At 71.0% G+C, this 22415-nt stretch overlaps 1 protein-coding gene across 7 annotated transcripts in view; it reads right to left on the reverse strand.

The window, feature by feature from the left end:
* Positions 1 to 22415, reverse strand: part of DMD (dystrophin) — a 660617-nt gene that overhangs the window by 22156 nt on the left and 616046 nt on the right. For 6 of the 7 annotated variants that reach the window (XM_039914163.1, XM_039914164.1, XM_039914162.1 and 3 more), the window contains 7 exons: positions 15781 to 15982; positions 14925 to 15010; positions 13613 to 13773; positions 7288 to 7451; positions 6379 to 6490; positions 4800 to 4936; positions 4158 to 4196 (listed from right to left, as the gene is read on the reverse strand). In XM_039914163.1, the coding sequence (XP_039770097.1) occupies positions 4158 to 4196; positions 4800 to 4936; positions 6379 to 6490; positions 7288 to 7451; positions 13613 to 13773; positions 14925 to 15010; positions 15781 to 15982 (901 nt within the window). The remainder of the gene's footprint in view (positions 1 to 4157; positions 4197 to 4799; positions 4937 to 6378; positions 6491 to 7287; positions 7452 to 13612; positions 13774 to 14924; positions 15011 to 15780; positions 15983 to 22415) is intronic. The other variant, XM_039914160.1, reaches the window with a different exon arrangement.

A 22415-nucleotide genomic window follows, 5' to 3' on the forward strand; every position in this document is an offset into this window, starting at 1 on the left:
CCAGCCCCGACCGAGCGTTGGCGGGCGGGGAGAACCCGCTCGGGGCCGGCTTCCGTCCGCCCGCCCGCCCGCCCGCCTCCAGAATCCTCGGCTCCGCGAGGGGAAGGACCTGGGGGGCGGTGCGGTCAGAGGACGTTCCCCGCGCGCCGTCTCCTCCGGTCTCCGTCTGCCGCTCAAAATCCAAGTACCTAGCGCGCCTTCCTCGACTCAGGAGGCGCCGCCCCCGACGACGGGCTCCGGTCGACGAGGCCGGCGAACGCCCCGCGCTTCTCCGCTCGTTTCAGGCACGCCCGGCTCCGGCCCGGCGCGGGCCCCCGAGAGCCGTGAGGGAAACCCCCGGTGTCCCCGCTCGCGTTAGAAACGCAAAGCGCCCGCCTATCTCCCGGAGGGCCGCCACGGACGCCCGTCGGGTCCCGACCCGAAGGGCCGCCCTTCTCCCCGAACCCGCGACTCCTTCGGTGGCGCCGGAAACCCCTCCGTGGGACGACGGTGCATTAAAAAATTCCAGATCGGGGGGTGGGGGTGATTTTCCAGCCTTGATTGACAACTGGGGTAAAGGTCACGGTCGCCACCGAAAACCTGGGAGTTGGATTTCAATTTTCCGGTCCGTCCCCGACGCTCAGGTGAGGGCGACCCGTTCTGGCGCCGACCGGCGGCCCGGTGCGATGGGACGACCTCGCCCCCCCCCCCCGGGAGGCCCGCCCGCCGGCGCTCGGCCTCCCGGCCCGCCTCCGGGTCCGGCGCCCACCGGCCCTAACCGGGGCCACGCCGGACTCCGGCTCGGGATACAGACAGGGAACGGGGAGAACGACCACGTGCGAGCGGGATTCCGGGGACCCGGACCGGAGGAGACTCCGGGACCGGGCGCGCGGTGCCCCGGGGGAGGCGAAATCCCCCGCCCGCCCCGCCCGCCCCGCCCCCAGTCCACGACTTTTTCGAGTGGGACGCTCCCATACAGTGGACACCCGGACGATCTTCACGGAAAGGCTTCAAGCCCGCGGGGTCTGACGGCGGCAGAGACACAAGGTCCTATCTCCCTACTACCCTTCCTTTCCAAAATCCTAGAACGAGTCGTCTACAATCGATGCCTAGAATTCCTTAACTCCCATTCTCTCCCAGACCCCCTCCGATCTGGCTTCCGTCCCCTCCGCTCTACCGAGACCGCTCTCTCTAAGGTCACCCGTGACCTCCTTCTTGCCAGATCCGACGGCTCCTACTCCATTCTGATCCTCCTTGACCTCTCTGCTGCCTTTGACGCCGTCGACCGTCCCCTCCTCCTCCACGCCTCATCTCACTTCGGCTTCACGGACTCCGTCCTCTCCCGGTTCTCCTCTCACCTCTCCGGCCGGTCATTCTCGGTCTCCTACGCCGGAGCCTCCTCCCCCTCCCATCCTTTAACTGTCGGAGTTCCTCGAGGGTCAGTTCTCGGCCCTCTTCCGTTCTCCATTTACACTCACTCCCTCGGTGGACTCATCCGCCCTCACGGCTTTGACTACCATCTCTACGCGGATGACACGCAGATCTACATCTCCGCCCCCGTCCTCTCCCCCTCCCTTCGGGCTCGCGTCTCCTCCCGCCTCCGGGACGTCTCCGCCCGGATGTCGGCCCGCCACGCCTAAAACTCGACGTGAGCGAGACCGAGCTCCTCATCTTCCCTCCCGAACCCGGTCCTCTCCCGGACTTCTCCATCACCGTGGATGGCGCGACCGTCCCTCCCGTCTCTCGGGCCCGCGATCTCGGCGTCGTCCTCGACTCGTCCCTCTCGTTCACCCCACGCGTCCTATCCGTCGCCGAGACCCGCCGGTCTCACCTCTACGCTATCGCCGAGATCCGCCCTCTCCTCTCCACCCGGACGGCTACCTCACCGTTACGGGCTCTCGTCATATCCCGGCTGGACTACCGTGTCGGCCTTCTCTCCGACCTCCCTTCCTCCTCTCTCGCCCCGCTCCGGTCTATTCTTCACTCCGCCGCCCGGCTCGTCTTCCCGCGGAGACGATCCGGGCCTGTCACTCCCCTTCTTAAACAACTCCGGTGGTTGCCCGTCGACCTCCGCTCCAGACGAAAACTCCTCACTCTAGGCTTCGAGGCTCTCCGTCGCCTCGCCCCTTCCCACCTCTCCTCCCTTCTCTCTTTCCACCGCCCACCCCGCACGCTCCGCTCCTCCGCCGCCCGCCTCCTCGCCGTCCCCCGGTCTCGCCCGTCCCGCCGTCGACCCCCGGGTCGCGTCCTCCCGCGGTCCCGGGACGCCCTCCCTCCTCGCCTCCGCCGAACCGATCCTCTTCCCCTCTTCGAAACCCTACTTAAGAATCACCTCCTCCGAGAGGCGTTCCCGGACCGAGCTCCTCTTCCCCCTCTACTCCCTCCGCCATCCCCCCTTTACCTCTCCGCAGCTAAAGCCTCATTTTCCCCTTTTCCCTCTGCTCCTCCACCTCTCCCTTCCCATCCCCACGGCGCCGTACTCGTCCGCTCGACTGTATATATTTTCGTTACCCTATTTATTTTGTTAACGAATTGTACATCGCCTCGATTCTATTTAGTCGCCATCGGTTTTTACGAGACGTTCTTCGCCTCGACGCTGTTTAGCGCCATCGTTCTCGTCCGCCCGTCTCCCTCCCCCGATCGGACCGTAAGCCCGTCAGCCGGCAGGGACCGTCTCTATCTGTTGCCGACCTGTTCGTCCCAAGCGCTTAGTACAGTGCTCTGCACATAGTAAGCGCTCAATAAATACTATTGAATGAACGAACGAACAAGGGCTCGACGGGCCGACGGACCGCCGCCCTTGACGAATTCACGGCCGAAGGAGAACGGTTCTCGTTTTCGGAACGGAAAACTGAGGATCCGTTCCTCCGGACTGAATGACGGAAACACGCAGGAGGGCGGGAGGTGATTTAAAATGAGTCGAGCCCCAACATTCCACCCCTCTGACCGAGAGAGCGCGTCGTCTCTCCGTACACAACGGACGGCAGCCCGGGCATCCCGAGGGAGGTTCAGATGTCAGTCCGACGACGACAGGGTGGCAAATCAGCGCGCGGTCCAACGTGCAGGCGGGAAGACCGCCGAGACGGGGAGACCGACGGGGCAGGGGGGCCGCCGGGGAAGGAGAACCCGGGAGGCAGGAGAGGCGGCGCGGCCTGACGGACAGAGCGCGGGCCCGGGGGTCGGAGAGGACCCGGGCCCCGAGCGGGCTCCGCCGGGCGTCGTCCGCCGCGTGACCTCGGGCCGGTCGCTTCCCCGCTCCGCGCCTCGCCTCCCCCGTCTGTAGAACGGGGATCGATACCGCGATCCCCGCGGGGGACACGGACCGCATCCGAGCCGATCAGCTCGCATCTACCCCGGGTCTCGGTACGGCGCCCGGCACGTAGTGAGCGCCTGACGGGTGCCGTTGAGAAACACGAAAGGGAAGACCGCGGAGGCAGGAGGACGGCCGGAGCCGGAAGGACGACCGAGCGGAGAAAGGGTCTGCCTTACGGGCGGAGGTTGACTTCCGCCGCTGGCATCTGCCCCGCCTCGGGATTCCCTCGGCCCGGGGGGTGGCGCGTCCGGCAGGCGTACGGGGTGAGCAGAGGTGGGCCGAGGCCAAAGACCCAACGGTCTGAGCATCGGGCCGGGGAGCCCGCGGCCGCCCCCCCCCCCGCCCCCCCCCGCCCCCGCGACGGTCATTCCACCCGAACGCCCCGAAACGACCGGACCGCGACGCGACAACCTCCCGGATTTCCGTCGCTAGCCCCGGGTCACGTCCCCCCCCCCCCGACAGACGGAGCCTCGTCTCCGGTCGCGCGCCGACACCCACAGAGAGTCGGGACGGACGGAGGGGGCCGGAGCCTACTCCCGCTCGGCCCCTCCCGGGCGCGCGGGCGGAGGGCCGGCTCCGCCCGGCCCGCTCAGACCCTATCCGGGGGCGCCCGGCCCGCGGCCGGGAGGGTCCCGGGGGTCACCCCGACCGGACCCTCCCCGCACCTTGTCGAGAAACGTCGCTACACGGGGGGGGGGGGGGGAGATGGGGAGACGGGCACGTGGCGAACGGAAAAGTGAAGGGACGAAGCGGCGGCCGGGAGGGAGGGGGGAGGGCGGTCGGCGGAAGCTGGGGGGGGGGGAGGCGGGGGAGCGGGAGGCGGGGAGAGCGGGGGCGGCGACCACCCGTCAGCAAGAGTACTCACGCCGAGTCTACTGGCCAGAAGTTGATCAGAGTAACGGGACTGCAAGACAAAATATGAGGAGGTGAAGAGAAATGCAGAGCAGCTCAGCGGCAAAAAAAACCACGGGAAGGTCCAAAGAAATGAAAAAAACCCTCCGACCGGGGAGGGCGGCTCTGAGCGGCGGCAAACCGAAGGAGGAACGGGGAGAGACCGAGACGAAACGAGCCAAGGTGCCGTCGCCGTTCGCCGGCCGACGGGTCTCCGGCGGGGGGGGGCCGCTCCCGGGGTCACCCGGGCGGTCGTCGCCGCCCTCTCTCCGGGCCCTCCGGCCCCTTCTCCATCCCCAACCCTTCCTCCTCCTCGGGAGAAAACAGCCGGAGAGGAGGACCGGCCGAGGAGGGAAGAAGCCCGGGCCGACCCGGTCGGCCGCGGATCCCGGCGGATCGGTCGGGGCGAGCGGCTTCCGGGGAAGGCCCCCGAGCCCCCGGGAAGCGGACGAGGAAGGGAGGCGGCGACGGAGGCGGCGGAGGAGACGTCGGTCCGGGCTCCCCTCCGGCCCCGACGGACCCTGGGGGGAGAGCCGGAGGGGGCTCGGGCTGGAGCGGGGGGCGGGGAGGGTAACGCCCGGAGACCCCCGGGCCCGCGGCCGGCGCGCCTACTCACGTCTCCAGGTTGTCCCCCTCCAGGACCGTCTGCACGGGCAGGTAGCCCATCCGCGGGTGCTTGGCGAAGTACCGTTTCGTTCGGAACTTGTTTTTCAGAACCTTGGCGAAATCGCGGACGTCTTCTCCCGAGGTGGTCTGAAAGCCACAGGAGAGTCAGGGCGGGACCGGCGGGCCCCCCGGACGAGAGCCGGGCCCCGCCGGCTCCGGCCGACGGCGGCGGTCCGGGGTCGGACCCGCGCCCTCGGGCTGGGCGGTCGTTCTCGTCTTCAAAAGAAACGGCGTCTCGTAACGAGGATCGCGCGTGGCCCGTCACGCGCTCGCCGCGCCGCCGAGGGCTGTTCTAAGCGCGGGCTAGGGTCCGAATCCCCATTTTACGGACGAGGCGACGGAGACGCGGAGAAGCCGAACGGGCTCCCCGAGGTCACGCGGCAGACGAGCGGCGGAGTCTAAGCGCCTACCGTTGGCCAGGCGTTATACCGGGCGCTGGGACAGACGGAAAACGATCAGACCGGCCACGGTCCTATACCCTACGTGGGGCTTACGGTCCTCATCGCCCTGCTACAGAAGAGGAAACTGAGACCCAAGGCAGGGAAGTGACTCAGCCCAGCTCACGCGGCACGCGAGCGGCGGAGCTGGGATTAGGACCCGGGTCCCCCCGGCTCCCGGGCCCGGGCCCTACCCACCGGGCGGCCCGGCTTCCCGTCCCGCGTTCATCGGGCGCTCTTGATTCAGAGCCCACCCGGAGACGCGCTCCACCCGACCCCTCGCGGCTCCGGACCGGGACGGCGGACGGGACGCACGGCCGACGGCGCGGCCCAGCGGGGAGACCTCGGCCCGGCGTCGGGGGACCCGGGTTCTAATTCCGGCCCCCCCCCCCCCCCGCTCTGCCGGGTCCGTGACCACGGGCGAGTCGCTTAACCTCTCCGGGCCTCGTCTGCGAAACGGGGCCGCGGTACCCGAGTCCCACCCGGGCGCCCGCCGGGCGGACGCCCCGATTATCATCACGGTCGTTCCGGGGACCGGGGGGCCGCGGGTTCTGACCGACCGAAGGCGGCGCTCCCGGCGACCTCTGCGGATCTCGCGGCCGGCGGCGCCGAGGGCGCCGGACGACCGGGGGGAGTCCGGCCGCCGGCCGGGGCTACGGCCCCCGACGGGCCGACCCTTGCCCCTTTCCCGCCGAGCGGCGGCCCCCGGCTCTCCGGCCGGCCCCCCTTCCTCGGCTCCGCCCTCCCGCCCGAGCGCCCGAGGGACCGCCTCCTTCCCGTCCGCGCGCCTTCACGTCCGTGCCCGGGCAGCGCCGGCACCCTCGGGCCCGAAGCCGGCTCTACGGTGACGATGAGCCCGGGGAGCCCGAGACCCTTCCGGCACCGGGGGAGGGACGCGGGCACCCGGGGCCGGGGCGGGGCGGGACCCGGGCCCCCTCCCCGCCGGCGCCGGGGAGGCGAGCGCTGGGGAGCCCGTCTCGGCCCCGGGGGGCGCCCGGCCCGGCCGCCGCATCTCCCACCGGCGGCCTCCCGCCCGCGGCCCCCCCCCCCCCCCGCCGACGCACGGCCCCGGCGCCCGCGGCCACCACTTACCGGGGTGCAGTATTCCACCATCGGGTAGTGCACCTTGTGGCCTTTGGCCACCCGTCCGGAGAAGAAGCAGCTTTGGCAGATGTCGTAGTTGAAGTGCTTTAAGCTTCGGTACCTGGCGGGCGCGAAGAGGCAGAGAAACTGGGGCCGGACCCCGGGAGGGAAGGACGCCGGCGCCGGGGCGACCGAGGTGCGAGGCGGCGACCCCGGGCTCCCGGGACGACGACCTCCCGGCAGGGCAGAGACGGCCCGGAGCGCCGACGGAAAGGCGTCCCGAGGACGGCCCCCCCCGCCCCCCCGCCCCCGGCCCCCGACCGCCGCCGGTCCGCGGGCACCGGTCCGCCGCCTCCGCCGCTCCGCTGACGCTACCAAGTGGCCGTCGAGGGAGAAACGCGACGCTGCGATCTACGCGTCCGCACTCACGGCCGCTCCCCCCCCCCCCCCCACCCCGGACCGTCGCGCCGCGCCGTCCTCTCCGAAGCCCCGGGGACGGGGCTCCGCGCGCGGTCGAGCGCTCGACGGGGATGATGGACAGACTGGCCCGGTCCGGCCGTCGGGGGGATTTCAGACCGACGGACCGACGTGAGGTCGTCTCGCCGGACGGCCCGTCTCCCGTCTCCACGGGAACCGCGGCGGCGGTCCGTGACGGCCGAACCCGCCTACGGCATCTCCGAAAGGAGGGCGCCGGGCAGCCCGGGGCCGGGGGCCATCTCCCCCCGGGATACCCGTCGCTCGACCGGCGGCACGCTCCCGACCCTCTCGGAGAACGATCCCATCGGGGCCCTCCGGGGGAAGGGGTCCCGCCGGCGCCCGGCACGGTTCCCGCTACGTACGTGAGCGGGCGGGCCGACGGGCCGGGCCGTGGACCGGGCGGGGCCGAGGAGAGGGACACGCGCCGGGGCCCGGGCCTACCTGAACCCGATGATGGGACACTCCTTGCAGATGTTACACTTGGCCTGGTGCTTGGCCGTCTCGGCGGCCGCCACGCGGTGCAACACGGGCAGCCACACCATGGACTGGGCTCCAGCCTCATCCAGTCCAGAACAGCGCGGCTTCGATTTCCGGCTGTTGTTCGCCTGGGAGAGGAGGAGGAGAGGAGCGGAGGGGGGGTCGGGGGAGGAGGGGAGAAGCCGCCTCAAGCGCAGGGAGCCCTCACGACGTTCTACCGACCGCCGAAGACGTGGCCCGCGCACCGTACGCGAGAGCTCCGGGAACGGGTCCGTCGGGACCGTCCGCCTCCCCGGAACGGAGAGAGGCCCGACGGAGACCGCCACGTGGGAACGTCCCCGGCCGCGCCGAGAGGGCCGGCCCGCCCTCCGGGGTCCCGGGCCGCTTCCGGGCCGCCCGCCGACGCCCGGGCCGGCTCGACGCCGGGTCCGCCCTCGCCACGGAGGCCGCCCCCCCGCCGTGCCGAGGGCCCGGGGGGCGGCGCCGGGAATCGCCACGCGGCGACCGTCCTCTCCGGGGCGACCCGGGACCCCCGCCCTGGGCCGCCCCCCCCCCCGGGAGCGCCCTCCCCTCCGAGGCGCCGACCCGACTACCCGTCGGTACGCGGATGCGGGCACGTCCGCGTCTCCGTCGTCACGTGCGCCGAGGGGCTAGGCGATCCCTCGCTGTCATCGGCGATACTCGCCGGGTGCCAAATACGTGCCCCGGCCGCCGTACTTAGCGCCGCGGGGAGTGGAAAGAGCTTGACGTCCAGAGACGAGGACGATAACGACGCCGGCATCGGTTAAGCGCTCGCTAGCGCGCGGACCACCGTTCCAAGCGCCGGGGGAGACACGGGGCGCTCGGGTTGCGTCCCGCGTGAGGCTCACGGTCTCAATCCCCATTTTACGGACGAGGGAACTGAGGCACGGAGGAATGCGAGCGACCCGCCCCCGGTCCCGCCGCCGCCGGGCGGCAGGGCCGGGATCCGAACCCACGAGCTCCGATCCCCCGGCCCGGGCCCTCGCCGCCGGGCCGCCGACCCGGGCAGACGACACGGGCCCGGGAGGCGGAAAGACCCGGGTCCCGCTGCCCGGGCGGGGTCGCCTCACTTCTCCGCGCCTCGGTCGCCTCGTCTGAAAACGGGGATGGAGAGCGTGAGCCGACCCGACGGGTCCGCCACCGGTCCGGCTCCCGACGCGGGACCCGGCGCAGAGCGAGCATTTAACGGACACCGCTGCCGTCACTGACGACCGCCACCGTCCTTCCTCCTCGCCCGACCCAACTCTCGCCCCTACCCGTCGGACGCGTTCCCGCCTCCGGCGGGTCCAGAGAGCCCCTCGAGGGCAAGGGGCCGTGGCCTCGAATCCCATCCCGCGGCGGCGGGCGCTCGGGACGCTTCTCCGCACCGGGGAGGTGCTCGGGCGACACCCCCGCCGGCCGGATACCCGTAAGGCGCCGCCGCCCGTCCGTCTCGGCCCCCGGCCGGGCCGCCCCGCGACGGCGGGGAGGGGAGCGTAGGTTCCGTCTCCCGCGTCCTCTCGCGGCGGCCCCACGGGGTGAGGACCTGGGTCCGCTGCGTGCCGGAGAGCCACGCGCCCGGGCGAGCGTGCCAGGCATCCCGAGGGCAAGCTCGGGCCGGCCCCGGGAACGCCTCGGCCGCGTCACGCCGCCGGCTGAGCCGAGCCCCTCGACGCCGCCGGCTCCTCGAGGGCCGGGGGCCGTGCCCGTCCACCGGCCCGCCGTGACCCCTCCCGAGGGCTCGGTCGGGGGCCCCTCGCCCAGCAAGTGCCCCATCGGGTCGGGGGGCTTCGCTTCGGAGAGGGGGGGGGGGCGGTCAGGGTGGAGCCACTAGGGGGCGGGGGTGAACGCCGACACCGCCCCGAGACCCTAAATGGGGGCGGGGGAAAAAAAAGTTGGTCTCTGTCAAGCGCTTAATGATGAGGATAACGTTATCCGCGAAGCGCTTACTATCCATCCGGTGGTATTCACCGAGCGCTTACGACGCGCAGAGCGCCGTCGTAAGCGCCGGGGGCGCTACAGGGTCATCGGGTTGGCCCACGTGGGGCTCGCGGTCTCCATCCCCATTTTACGGGTGACGAGGGAACCGAGGCCCAGAGAGGTGAAGTGACCTGCCCACGCTCGCGCAGCCGACAGGTGGCGGAGCCGGGATTCGAACCCATGACCCCCGGCTCCCAAGCCCGGGCTCTTTCCCCCGGCGCGCTAAGGGTGCGGAGCACCGTTCCAAGCGCCGGGGTGGATGCGGGGGAGTCGGGTCGTCCCACGTGAGGCTCGCGGGCCTCGCGCCCCCCCCCCCCCTTCACAGACGTGGAAACTGAGGCGCAGAGAAGCCGAGTGACTCGCCCACAGTCCGACGGCTAGCACGCGGCAGAGCCGGGATTCGAACCCGTGACCGCCGCCCCCCCCCCCCCCCCGAGCCCCCGCTCCGGCCACGGAGCCGGGCCGCCTCTCTTCTCCGCGTCCGTCCGACGACGCCCGGTACGGTGCCCGGCACGCGGTAGGCGCTTAACGGACAACACCGCGTATGACGGCGCGAGGAGCCCGGCCTCGGGAGTCAGGGGTCACGGGTTCTAATCCCGACCCGGTGCGTCGGCCGCGTGACTCCGGGCGGGTCGCTTCTGCGGGCCTCGGCGAGCTCGCCTGCAAAACGGGGATTGGGACCGCGAGCCCCACGGGGGACCACCTCATCGCCTCGTATCCTCCCCGGCGCCCGGAACGGTGCCCTGCACATAGCGAGCGCGTAACCAACGCCATCGTCGTCGGCCGTAATTCCATCTTCACTGATAGCGACGCTGCCGATGCCTGTCGACTTGTTCGGCTTTGTCGTCTGTCGTCTTCCGCCTTCGAGACCCGGAGCCCGTCGCGCAACGACCAGTCTCCGGTGCCGAGGCGCACTCTCCGAGCGCTCGGCGCGGCGCTCCCAACGCGGCAAGCGCTCCGTAAGTACGACTGGATGAACGAACGGAGCGGCATCGGCGTCACTATCCGCGTCGCAAAGTCTCCGCGTCGATCTCCGAAGAAGCCGATGGACGTTTTAAACGATCCGGGCGCTTCACGGAGCGAGGGGGGTCAGGAACGTGAGGAAACGTTCGGGGGATCCGGCCCATCAGGAGAAGGCCTCCGTGAGAAACGGCACGGCAAGGCGGACGGGGCCCGGGCCCGGGTTCTAATTCCTGCTCCGCCGCCTGTCCGCCGCGGGACCACGAGCGACTCGCGTGGCTTCTCCGCGATTCAGTCGTCGCGTCTGGAAAACGGTGATCGGGAGCACGAGCCCCACTGGGGACGTGGATTGCGTCCCACCTGCCGATCACCCGTCTGCCCCGGGGCTTGGAACGCTGCTGCTCAGCTCACGGTAAGTGCGTACCGAATACCGCCGTTGGAATGATCATACCGACGACGCTATCTGCAAAGCACCTTCGACGCGCCAGGCACCGTACCGGGTGCCGGGGTGAATCCAGAAGCAGCGGCGCTCGGTGGAGAGAGCCCGGGCCCGGGAGTCAGAGGTGACGGGTTCGAACCCCGGCTCCGCCGCCTGTCAGCTGTGCGACCGGGGGCAAGTCACTTCACTCCTCGGGGCCTCGGTTCCCTCACCTGTCAAATGGGGCCTGAGACCGCGAGCCTCACGAGGGACGACCTGACGACCCTGCATCGCCCCCGGCGCTCCGCGCACAGTAAGCGCTTAACTGATGCCGACGTCGTTACCATTATTATCACGAGCAAATCCGGCTGGCCGCGGTCCCCGTTCCACCCAGGGCTCACCGGGTTAACCCCCATCTTACAGACGAGGCGGCCGAGGCCCAGAGAGGTCAAGCGACTTGCTCAAGGTCACGGCACTCGAGCGACGGGACCTCCCGAGTCCCGGGCCCGCGCTGTACTCACGCCGCCCGCCGCGCCGCCGCTTTACGAGGGGCGGCGCGAGGCAGTAGACGGGACGCGGGTCCGGCGGTCGGAAGGACCTGGGCCGTAGACCGGGTGTGGGAAGGGAACGTGTCCGTCACCGTCTGCCGAGCGCTCGGTGAAGTGCTCTGCACGCAGCAGGCGCTCGAGAAACAAGAGCGATCCATCGACCGACCCGGGGTCCGGACCCTGCCCCGCCGCTCGTCGACCGAGCGGGCCTCCGGGCAAGCCGCTTCACTCCCCCGACTCGGTTACTGCATCCGATTAATGGGGATGAACGGGGATCAAGGACTGTGAGCCCCATATGATGGACGGTGACCGAGGGGATGAGTTTACATCTACCCTAGCGCTTAGTACGGTGCCCGCTGCGCGGTAGGCACTTAACCGGTACCGCTCGAAAAGAAAGACACGGTCAACCCAAACTGGATGGATTATGTCCCTCAGGTAGAAAAGCGACTAACACGGTGAAGCCGAGCGGACATCTCCTTCCGCAGCCCCCCGGCCAAGACGACCCATCGTATCGCGACCCCTCACCCGGCGGGAACCGTGTCCCTGAAATTACACTGACAGAGAACCGACGGTGATCCGGTGTATCGAAACACTCCGCGCCCGGGGGTTTCACGATATCGGTCCGGAGGCTCGATCCCCGCTCTTCACAGGTCCGGGGGAGAAACGTACCGCGACGACCCGGCCGCGCCCGACGCGTCCACTTTCCGGAAGGGCGCGTTACGGCCGGAACGGATCCGTCGGCGGCACCCCCCCCCGCCTACGCCCGCGCGCGGGACGCGGCTCCGAGCCCTCGGGGCGGCGCGGGACAGGAGGGCCGGCAGTCCCGACGGCCGTCCGCGAGGGGCCGACGGCCCGGGGGAGGCCGCTTTCGCGGAGAAGCCCCGGTCGAGGATACCGGCCCGCGTTCCCCCGCGTCCCTCGGGCCGCGGCCGTGAGGGGGCCGGACCCCGCCGGGCCTAGGGCCGCGGCCTCCGGACATCCGGTCTCCTCCTCACCCCCGACCCCGCGGCGCGCGCACGCCCATCTTTTAACCACGTATCGAGACGAATCGCTCATCTATTCATATTTACGTCTGTCTTCCCTTCCAGACTCGCCGCGGACGGGGACCGGGTCCGCCGATCCCGGTCTGCGGCGGTCTCCCGACCCGCCTGAGACGGTGCTCCGCACAGGGCGAGCGCGTGACGGACCGACCGGGCCCGCCCCCCACCCCTCCCCGGGATGGGCCTCTCCGACTCGGTCTGCGGACCGAAAGGGGATCGCGGGCGAGCGGGGGCGTCGGCAGAGCCGAGCGCGCCCCGGCGGGAAGGGGGCGGGGGGGGGGGGGGGATCCGCCCGGCTCCCCGGGCGGGAGGCGACGGTCACCCGCCTGCGGAACCCGCGCTCGAGAAGCCAAGGGCCGCCCGGAGAAGCGAACGCCCCGCGGGACACGCCGCCATCTCGCCGTCGGACTCCTCGGTCCGCCGGACCGCGGGCTGCGGGGGGGGGGGGCGGGGATCGTATCCACCGACTCCGCGGGACTCACCCGGGCGCTCGGCGCAGCACCCCGTGCACGTGGGCACGGCGGGGCGGAGGCGGGACAGGGCAGGCCGGCCGGGGGGGGGGACCACGGCGGGCCGGGGGGGGGGGCCCGCGGGGCCCCGGGCCGGGCGGGCTCCGCCCCGTCCCGGCTCCACTCCCCCACGCCGTCCTCCGCTCCGGGCCCCCGGGGCGACGCCGTCCGACGGACTCACGTCCGTCCGTTTGCGTTTATTAAGTTTAACGTCGGCTCATCCGTCGGATCGCCTTCAGCCGGCCCGGCGTGCGGAGCGCCGTGCTGAGCGCTTGAGAGAGCGGAGCGAGAAACATACACGTTTCCTACCCACGGCCGACTCGCCATCCAGAGGGGGGGATTATTATTATCATGACGGTCATCGTCACGCCGCGGTCCGAGAGCGTTGGGAGGCTGCGGCAGCAAAGAGGCGGCTAGCTCCCGGGGCGTACGGGTAGATCCTGGGGGGACGGGCCGGCTCCTGGGTGAACGTGGCCAACTGCTTGGGGGGGGGGGACCGGGCCAGCCGCGGGGGAGATGACCCGGGGAAGGCAGCGCCCGCCCTCCGAGCCCCCGGCCCGGATCCCGCGGGGCTGGGACGGGCCTGTCTACCAACGGCTGCGATCGCCCGGCGGCCGAACCACCTGAGGTGAATTCCGGCCCCGCCCACGGGCCCGCAGACCCCCGAGGGACCGCGCCGGCCCGCACGCGCGGGCTCCGGGGGGACCCCCCCACCGGGGAGACGGGGCTCACGCCCGCCGCGGCCGGAGCGACCGCCCCAACGCCCCCCCGGCCCCCGGCGGCGGGCTCGCCCGCGCGTCCGCCCTCCGCCCCCGGGGCCCCGCGCCCACGTACAAACTGGAAGCAGCTGCGGACGCTGGGCTCGATGTTGCTGCCGCCGAAGGCCGCGACCTCGCCGAGCTGGCGCGGGATCTGGATGGAGTCATGAAGGAGCAGGCCCAGGCGCCGCTGGTCGCAGAGCCCCGTGCTCGAACTCGCCACCTGCTTGAACAGGTCTGGGGACGATCGGGGCGGGGCGGGGGGGGGGGAGAGGAGCGGTCAGAGGGCCGGGGGCCGCGGGGCGGCCGACGGACGCCCCGCGACCGTCTCGGGGGTTCGGGGGAACGGCCTGGGGCGAAGGCGCGGGCCCCGCGGGGAGGACTCCCCCGGGCGTGCCCCGCACGTAGGTTCGGAACGAGGCGCCGCCGGAGCGATCCCGGCTCCCAAGCGGCGCAGGGCCCGCCGGGCGGAGAGACGGAGGCGGCGCCCCGGGACCTCCCCGTCCCTACGGATGGAGACCCGTGGGCGGGGCGGGCCGGGGAGGGGTCGGGGCCGCCCCCGCGTTCGGGTCTACGGCTGGAGGGGCGGCGGGCTCCCGGGCCCGGGCACCGGGGCACCTGGGGTCTCGGCCCAGCTCCGCCGCCGATCCGCTGGGCGACCCGGGGGCGAGTCCCCGAACTGCGTCTCGTTTTGTTCCCGCGGTATTTCTTAAGCATTTACCAGGTCTCGGCCACGCCGCTAAGCGCCGGGGCAGAGGGGAGGGAATCGGGTCGGACGCGGTCCGCGGTCTACGTGGGGCTCCCTCTCTCGATCCCCGTTTGACATTCGAGGGAACCGAGGCCCGGAGAGGTAACGGTCCCGATGAGGCCGGTGTCCGTCAAGCGACGGCTACGGGAAGAGCACCGTCCCAAGCGCCGGGTGGACACGGGGTCGTCGGGTCGTCCCACGCGAGGCTCGCGGTTAATCCCCGTTTCACAGACGAGGTAAACGAGGCACGGGGAAGCGAAGGGCCTCGCCCACGGTCACGCGGCCGACGGGCGGCGGGGCCGGGATTCGGACCCACGGCCTCCGGCTCCCGGGCCCGGGATCCTTCCGCTGAGCCACGCCGGAAGCGACGTGACCCGTCCGCGTATCGGGAGGGCGGAGGGGCCGGGGTCCCGATCCCGGCATCCCCACGTGCCCGCCACGCGGCCTCGGGCGCGTCGCTTCGCTTCTCCGTGCTTCGGTCCCCTGGGGAGGCGGCATCCGCCCTCCTTCCACTCAGGCCGTGAGCCCGGGGCGGGAACCGACCATCTCACACCCATCGCGGCACTCGCCACGGCGCTCGGCGAATAGCGAGCGTTTAACGAACACCACCGTCGGCGTCAGCGACGGGGGCGTGACTCACAGCGGTACTTGTCTTCCAGGTGCGCTTTACACAGGGAGACGACACCGGTCTTGAAAGACAGGACGCGGATCCTCCCGGTTCGACTCCTGGCGGGGACGAGAAGGCGGAACGGTGAAGGCCGCCCGCCGCGGCCCGGGGGACGCCGAGGGGACGGGACGATCCGAGCGGCCGCCCAGGGCGGCGCCGAGGGGACCGAGCGGCGGGCGCCGCCGCCCGCGCCGCCCGGGCTCCGGCTGCCGCTCCGGAGACCCGGCCGGAGCCGCGGGAGACCCCGGGAAGCCTCGGGGCCCCGTTCGGCGGGGGACCTTCTCCCTCGGCCGCCGCGGGTGGTCGCCGAGACGGCTGACGACCCGCGACGGGCGGACCCTCGGTCTCCATTAGAGGCCACCGCTCTCCCCCACAGAATGGTCTCGGGCCTCTCGAAAAGCGTCTTCGAAATACCGACGGCCCATCTTGCAGCCCCCCGAAGCAACGACCCCCCCCCCCCCCGCCCCCCGCCGGGTTTCCGGCCCGAGAAGACGAAAGCGCCCCGTCCCCGGATCGCCGTCGCGCCGGGGGGATGCCGGCGGGGAGACGTGAGGGGAATCGAGCCCGGCGCGGGCCGAGAAGATCTGACCGGGCGGAACGGGGTCCGAAAGGTCACCTCGGGCGGCTTCCCGCCCGAGGGGAGACCGTTCCGTCGTCCGGCCTCCGGGCGGGGAAGGCCGCCGACGTCGGCCCCCGGGCGCCGCCCCGGCCGGGAATCCCCGCTCGGCCCCTCCCGCCCCCGGGGTCCCCGGCCCCGCCGCCCCTACCCGCGCGTCCGCCGCCCGGGGGAAGCCGGGGGGGGGGGGGGGGGGGGGGGGGGCGCCCGTACGTGTCGTAGACGTTGAGCAGCCAGTTGAGGCACATGTCCACGCAGAGGGGAACGTCGACCAGGTCGTCGTGCTCCCGCTCCAGCCCGTCGTAGATGGCGGTCAGGCAGTTGATAACCTGCAGGATGTCCAGGGGCCGCTCGTTCTGTCTCAGGTCGTGCCGGTCCAGGGCCCCGCAGGCGGCCGACAGGCTCAGGAGGTCCACTGCGGCCAACGGCAGAGGCAACCGTCACTCACCCTCAGGGGACGCCCGGGCCGGGCCGACGCCGACATCGCGCCGTTGGGATCCTCCGGTTTGGCGGGCGCCGACTCGGGGCCGGGCGCTCCGCCGGGCGCGGGATCCTCACCCGCGACCCCACGGTCCCCGTTCCGCCCGGGCCTGTGCACATACGCGTGTGCGATTCTATTCGTCCTAGCAACGACGCGTATATATCTACCACTCTATTCATCTATTCCGACGCCAGCGACGCCGTCTGTCTCCTCCCTCCTAGGCCGCGAGCCCGTCGCTGTGGCCCCCCCCCCCCCCCCCGGGGCTCGGTCTCCCGGAGGGGGAGCGCGGCCCGGCGGCAAGAGCCCGGGCTCGGCAGTCGGAGGTGGCGGGTTCTAATCCCGGCTCCGCCGCTTGCCCCGTGTGACTTTGGGCGAGTCACTTCACCCCTCGGTGCCTCAGTGACCTCATCCGAAAACGGGGACTGAAACCGCGAGCCCCGCGGCGGACGACCCCATCACCTCGCGTCCCCCGGCGCTTACGACAGTGCCCCGCACCTCGTAAGCGCTTAGCGGATACCACCTCTCATTTTACACGGGAGCTCGGGAGCCCCACGCGGGACAGAGGCGACACCCGACCGGACGAGCGTGCACCTGATCCGCCGCCGCGCTCCGGGCTCCTAACCCCGCCCACCGGGCCCGTAAGGACGGGGGCGGAGGGCAGGCGGACGGACGGGCGGGCTGGGGGAGAGAGGAGGAGGCCGACGGGAAGGACCAGCTGAACCGTCCGTGACGCCTCGCATCCGGAGACCGGGAGCGGTCCCGGAACGAGAACCTGGACTGAAAGCTCACCGTGGGCAGGGGACACGTCAAGCTGCCCTGTTGGACTGCGCCCGCCCAAAGGCTCGGGACCGCGTTCCGCACGCGGAGAACGCTCGACGGACAGGACCCGTCGATCGGTCGACGAGACCCCACGGCTAACGGAACGCTGACACACACCGACCCGGTCCAGGTCCGGCTCGGCCCCGCCCGGGCCCGGCACACCGCCGGCCTCCCGGGCGGGTCCGCCTACGGGGGTGTCGGAGAGAAGCCGTCCCGAAACCCGCCCCACGGGGGACGGGCGGCGGGGGTGGCCGGGGTAGCCCCCGGGAAGCCGGGCGGGGAGGGAGGCGAGGGGCTCCGTGAATGCCTGCTTGACCGGCGCGACGCGACGCGAAGGAGGGAGAAGGGGGACCGCCGACGCCGGCCGACGGCCCGAGGGTCGACTGGCTCTCTCTGCCCTGGGCCGCGAGGGCCTGGCACGGGCCGGACGTCGGTGGTCGGCGGGAAGGCGGGCACCCGGGCAGGGGAGGCGGCCTGAGCCGATCCGGAACGGCCCGGGCGCCCCCCCCCCCCCCGGCCCGATCCGCCCCGGCGGGTCCCTCCCTCGGGGAAATCCCGCTCCCGCCCTGACCGGGACCTGCCGGGGGACGGGCCGGAGGCGGGCCGGGGCCGGCCGGAGGGGCGCTCTCGGGGCCGTCCCGGCCCCGGGGGGGGGGGGGGGACCCGGCTCCGTTCCGAGTTATTTCCCGATCCGGAAACTGGGGCGGGGGAGAGGGCGGGCCCCGGCGCCCCTCCGGCCCGCCGGCCCCCTGCCCTCGCCGGGATAGCGGGCCCCGACCGTCCGGTCCCCTTCGGGCCCCCGGGCCGCGGCGGGAGGGGACGGGGAGCCCGGACGGGCCCTCCCCGTGCGGGGAGTTCACGGACGCCGGAGGCGCGGTCCACTGAGGTCGGGCTTCCCCTCCCGCCCCCTCCTCCCCATTTCCAAACCCTTGGGATCCGGGTGCCGCGTTCCCACTCTCCAGAGGGCCCCCAGCCCGGGTGGCTCCCGGACGGATAGGCGGGTAGGACGGTCCCCTCGCGACGGAGGAGGGAATCAAGGCACAGAGAGGTGCGGCGGCTAGCTGGAGGCCACGCGTCGGGCCGAGGGCGGAGCCGGGAGCTCCCTTCGCCCCACCGCGCCCCCGCGTGCGGCCCACCGCCACCTCCCCACCCTATCCCCGAGCTGACGGACCGCGCCCCGCCCCGCCCCGCCGCCCCGCCCGGGCCGCCCGGTCCCGGCCTGAAGCCGGGCCGCGGGGGAGCCGGGAGGCCCCGGCCGCCCCGCCGTGCCCGGGGCCGGGGAGAGAGGACCACCGGGGACGAGACTCCTCTCACCACAAGAATGGCCCCGGGGGAGAAAACCGAGACCTGCGGTCGGCAGCGGGCCAAACGCGCCCCGCGCACCCGCCCCGGGCCGGCTGGGCTCGGGAGGAGGCCGTCGATGCCCCGACGGCCCTCTCGCCGACCCAGCCCGCGGAATGTGGGCGGAGGAGACGAGCCTCCTCTCCGCTTCGGGCGCAGCCCGCCCCCCCCCCCGGGTCTGCCCTCGTCTCTGCCCCGAGAGGGGTCCGGTGTCTCCGCGCCTGCTGCCGTCCCAAACCTGCCCCGGAACGGCGGTAGCCGAAAGGCGGCCCCGCTCCAGGCGAGGGGTTCGGGGCTCCCAGAGGGGGGGTGACCGAGGGGAAGGACACGAGAGCGGAGAGGCGGGTCCCTCCCTGCGCCCATCCGGTGGGGGCCGTTAATGCCGCTGCGGGGGGCCAGGAGCCGTACCCGGGCATCGCTGAGCCACAGGGGCTCCCGTCTCCGAGACGCAACGTCTGAACGGGAGTCGACCGGTGGCTCGGCCCAGGATGCGCAGGAGAAGCAGCGGGGCTCAGCGGAAAGAGCACGGGCTTCGGAGTCGGGGCCCACCGGTTCGAATCCCGGCTCTGCCACTCGTCGGCCGTGTGACCGTGGGCGAGTCACTTAACCTCTCTGCGCCTCAGTCCCCTCATCTGTAAAACGGGGATTAAGACTGCGAGCCCCACGCGGGACGACCTGATTCCCCTGTGTCCACCCCAGCGCTTAGAACGGTGCTCGGCACATAGTGAGCGCTTAGAACGAATACCAACATTATTATGATTATTATGATTATGATGATGATGCGCGCTTAATAGACGCCCTGATCATTTCGCGGCGGATGCTCCTCGGGGGGACGGACCCGGCCGTCGATGAACGGCAGGGCGCCCGTCCCCTGGCCGACGGCCTCTCCGCCCTCCGCCCCGCTCGCCAATCAACTCGCAGACTCCGTGCGCGAAGAGCGCTTCTTCCCGGGCCCCGTGGCCGCGGGCCTCGGCTCTAATTCCGGGCGGAGAGCGCTTGGGAGACGAGGCCCGTCGGAGTTGCGAAAGCTCTGTTTTCGGGCCGTTTCCCCCAAAGGAAGGGATCCCCGAAGAGTAGAATGGCAACCGAGGTGAAAGGAAAACGTCCGGGCTCGCCCGCTCCGGTCTCTGACGAGCCCCATCGGGATGAGCTCTCCTCCGTCCGTCAACGCCCGGGCACGAGGACGCCCGCTTCGTTACACTCGCTCCGCGTGCCCGGGCAGAGCTCGGGCCCGCAACTGAACGAGAGGCCCTCCAAAGAGGGCCAAACCACTGAGTGAGGCGGCGTGGAATCTGTCCTCTGGGGCCATCTGCTCCTGCCACTGCATCGCTGCAATTCTCAACTCCTCTCACACACCATCACAAGCACGCGCGCGCACACACACACACACACGCCCGAACACGTGGCAAGGAGGCAGCACGGCCGGGTGGGAAGACCCCGGGGGACCGGGAGACGGGAGACCCGGGTTTCGGGCCCGGTTCCGCCCACGCCCCGCTGTCTGACCCCAAGCGAGTGGCCGAACCTCTCCGAGCCCGGTCGCCTTTCTGGCAAATGGGGACAGGATGCCCACCCTCCCTCAGACGGCGGGCCCCGAGGCGGTCGAGGACCGTGTCCGGTTGGACGGTCTCGAATCCGTCCCAGTGGTTGGCACACGAGGCCCGTCGGAAATAAAAAGTCATCGTGATCACTGTACACGCGCACGCGCCACCCACGCCCGCGCGATCAACAACTCCCCGTAGAAGTCCGCTAAGGCAGGTCCGATCGATCGATCGATCGATGGATGGTCTTCACTGAGCGCCTACTCCGTGACGGCCTCGACGGAAGACGGAACCCAAAATCAAGACGGGCTGAGAAGGAGAATCATGGTAGGAGCTGTGCTCCCCTGCTGATATCCGGCCCGGAGGGAAGACCGGGGCCAGACGGAAGGAATGAAAGGGACCCCGCCGCTGTTCTTCGGGATTCCGTCGTCAAGGGCGACACGGCTCCCAGGGATACGCGGTGCCTCCCTCTCCCTCACTCTCTCTTCGAAGCCCCAAGACGACCGCGGCTACGAGAAGTATTTTAAGAGACCCGTCTCGGAAAGGGTCTCCTCTACGCCTCAACGTGTCCGAGACGGAGCTCGCTCCCTATCTTCGCCCGGGCCCCGTCCTCGCCCTGACCTCCCCGTCGCCGTGGACGGCACGAACACCCTTCCCGTCCCGGAGGCCCGCGACCTCGGTGTCATCCTCGACTCGGCTCTCCCGTTGGGCCCGCACGTCCAGCCCGTCGCCGACGCCCCGCCGGTCTCACCTTCGCAACGTCGCCAAGATCCGCCCTTTCCTCTCCATCCGGACCGCTACCCGGCCGGTACAGGCTCCCGTCGTATCCCGGCCGGATTATTGCGTCGGCCCCCTCTCCGATCTCCCGTCCTACCGTCTCTCCCCGCTCCGGTCTATAGTTGGTTCCGCCGCCCGGATCACCTTCCTGGGGAAGCGCTCTGGACCCGTCACTCCCCTCCTCCGAAACCTCCAGGGGTTGCCGACCAACCTTCGCACGGAACAGAAACTCTTCCCTCTTGGCTTCGGAGCTCTCCGTCCAGCCGGCCCCCCTCCTACCTCACCTCCCTCCTCTCTTTCCACCGCCCGCCCCGTACGCTCCGCTCCTCCGCCGCTCGCCTCCTCACGGTCCCCCCCTCGGGCCCGTCCCGCCGTCGAGCCCTGGCCCACGTCCGACCGCCGGGCCGCCGCGTCCTCCCTCCTCACATCCGCCAGACTGCTTCTCTTCTCTTCAAAGCCCTGCTGAGAGCTCACCTCCTCCAGGAGGCCTTCCCGGACGGAGCCCTCCCCGTTCGCCCTCCTCCCTCCCTCCGCTTTGCCCCCTCCCCCGCCCCACGGCACCCGCGCGTAATCGCCTATGTTATTTCTCTATTTCACTCGTGACGCGTGTCTATCCAGAAGCGTATTTATCTTGGCGGTGTAGACGCCTGACCGCCCGTTCTGTTCTGTTGTCTGACTCCCCCGTCTAGACCCCCGAGCCCGCGGTTGGGCAGGGATCCTCCCTAGCTGTTGCCCAATTGTACGTTCCAAGCGCCGGGTACGGTATTCGGCTCACAGTAAGTGCTCGATAAGTACGCCTGAACCAACGAACAAGGGAAAGCGATGATCCGTCTCGGACCCCCCGCCCCCGCCCCCCCCCCCCCCCGCCTTACGACCTCCCTCCTCGCCTTCCCTCTCTCAGAACGGAGGAAGGGGACAAACGGGAGACATCTTCACCGTTCACGATGAGAATCCATGCATCCAGCGGCATTCACCGAGCGCCTGCTGGGCGCGGAGCACTGCACTAAAGCGCTCGAGAGAGGACGATGTGACGACAGACAGACACACTCCCCATCCGCCACGACCGTGCGGTCTAGGGGAACAGCGTGGCCTGGTGGAAAGAGCGGAGGCCTGAGAGGTAAGGGACCTGGGTTCTACTCCCCGTCGTGCCACTTCTCCGTTCCGTGACCCTGGCCACCTCACCTGTCCTCTCTAGCCCTCACTCCCGTCATCCGGAAAACAGGGATCCGGGTCCCTCACGGCTCGGGCCGCGAACTCATCTGGGAGAGACGGTGCCCGGCCCGATGACCTTAAATCCGTTCCGGTGCCCAGCCCACGGGAAGCACTTGATGTTCTTATCCCCGTCGTTACTATTCCCCCTCTGGAGTCGGATCTTTCCCCGGAACAAGTCACTGCCGAAAAGGGGCTAGGCCTCGGGGCGGCAGACCGCCCACCCGGGGTTCCAGTCGGCAACATTTCCCGCTCCGGGTCGGTATTGAACACGCCACGTGGGATGCCCAGGGGGAAGCAACGAAACCACTCCGTAAGAACGCCAACGGTAGCCGTGACGCGGGGTCAGCACTCACGACGTGCCGGACTAGAAGAGAGGGAGGCATTGGGCCGGGAAGAATGATAACGTTGGGATCCGTCAAGCGCTTACGACGTGCGGAGCGCTGTTCTAAGCGCCGGGGCAGACGCGGGGGAATCGGGTGGTCCCACGGGGGGGCGGCTCGCGGTCCTAATCCCCGTCTTCCAGATGAGGTCACCGAGGCCCAGGGAAGCGAAGTGACTCGCCCACAGCTGACACAAGTGGCAGAGCTGGGATTCGAACTCACGACCTCCGACGCCCAAGCCCGCGCTCTTTCCGCCGAGCCGCGCCGCCTGCCCGGCATTTCCAGGACGGGCATCTTCAG

The sequence above is a fragment of the Ornithorhynchus anatinus genome, chromosome 15 (assembly GCF_004115215.2).
Source record: "Ornithorhynchus anatinus isolate Pmale09 chromosome 15, mOrnAna1.pri.v4, whole genome shotgun sequence".
Lineage (NCBI taxonomy): Eukaryota > Metazoa > Chordata > Mammalia > Monotremata > Ornithorhynchidae > Ornithorhynchus > Ornithorhynchus anatinus.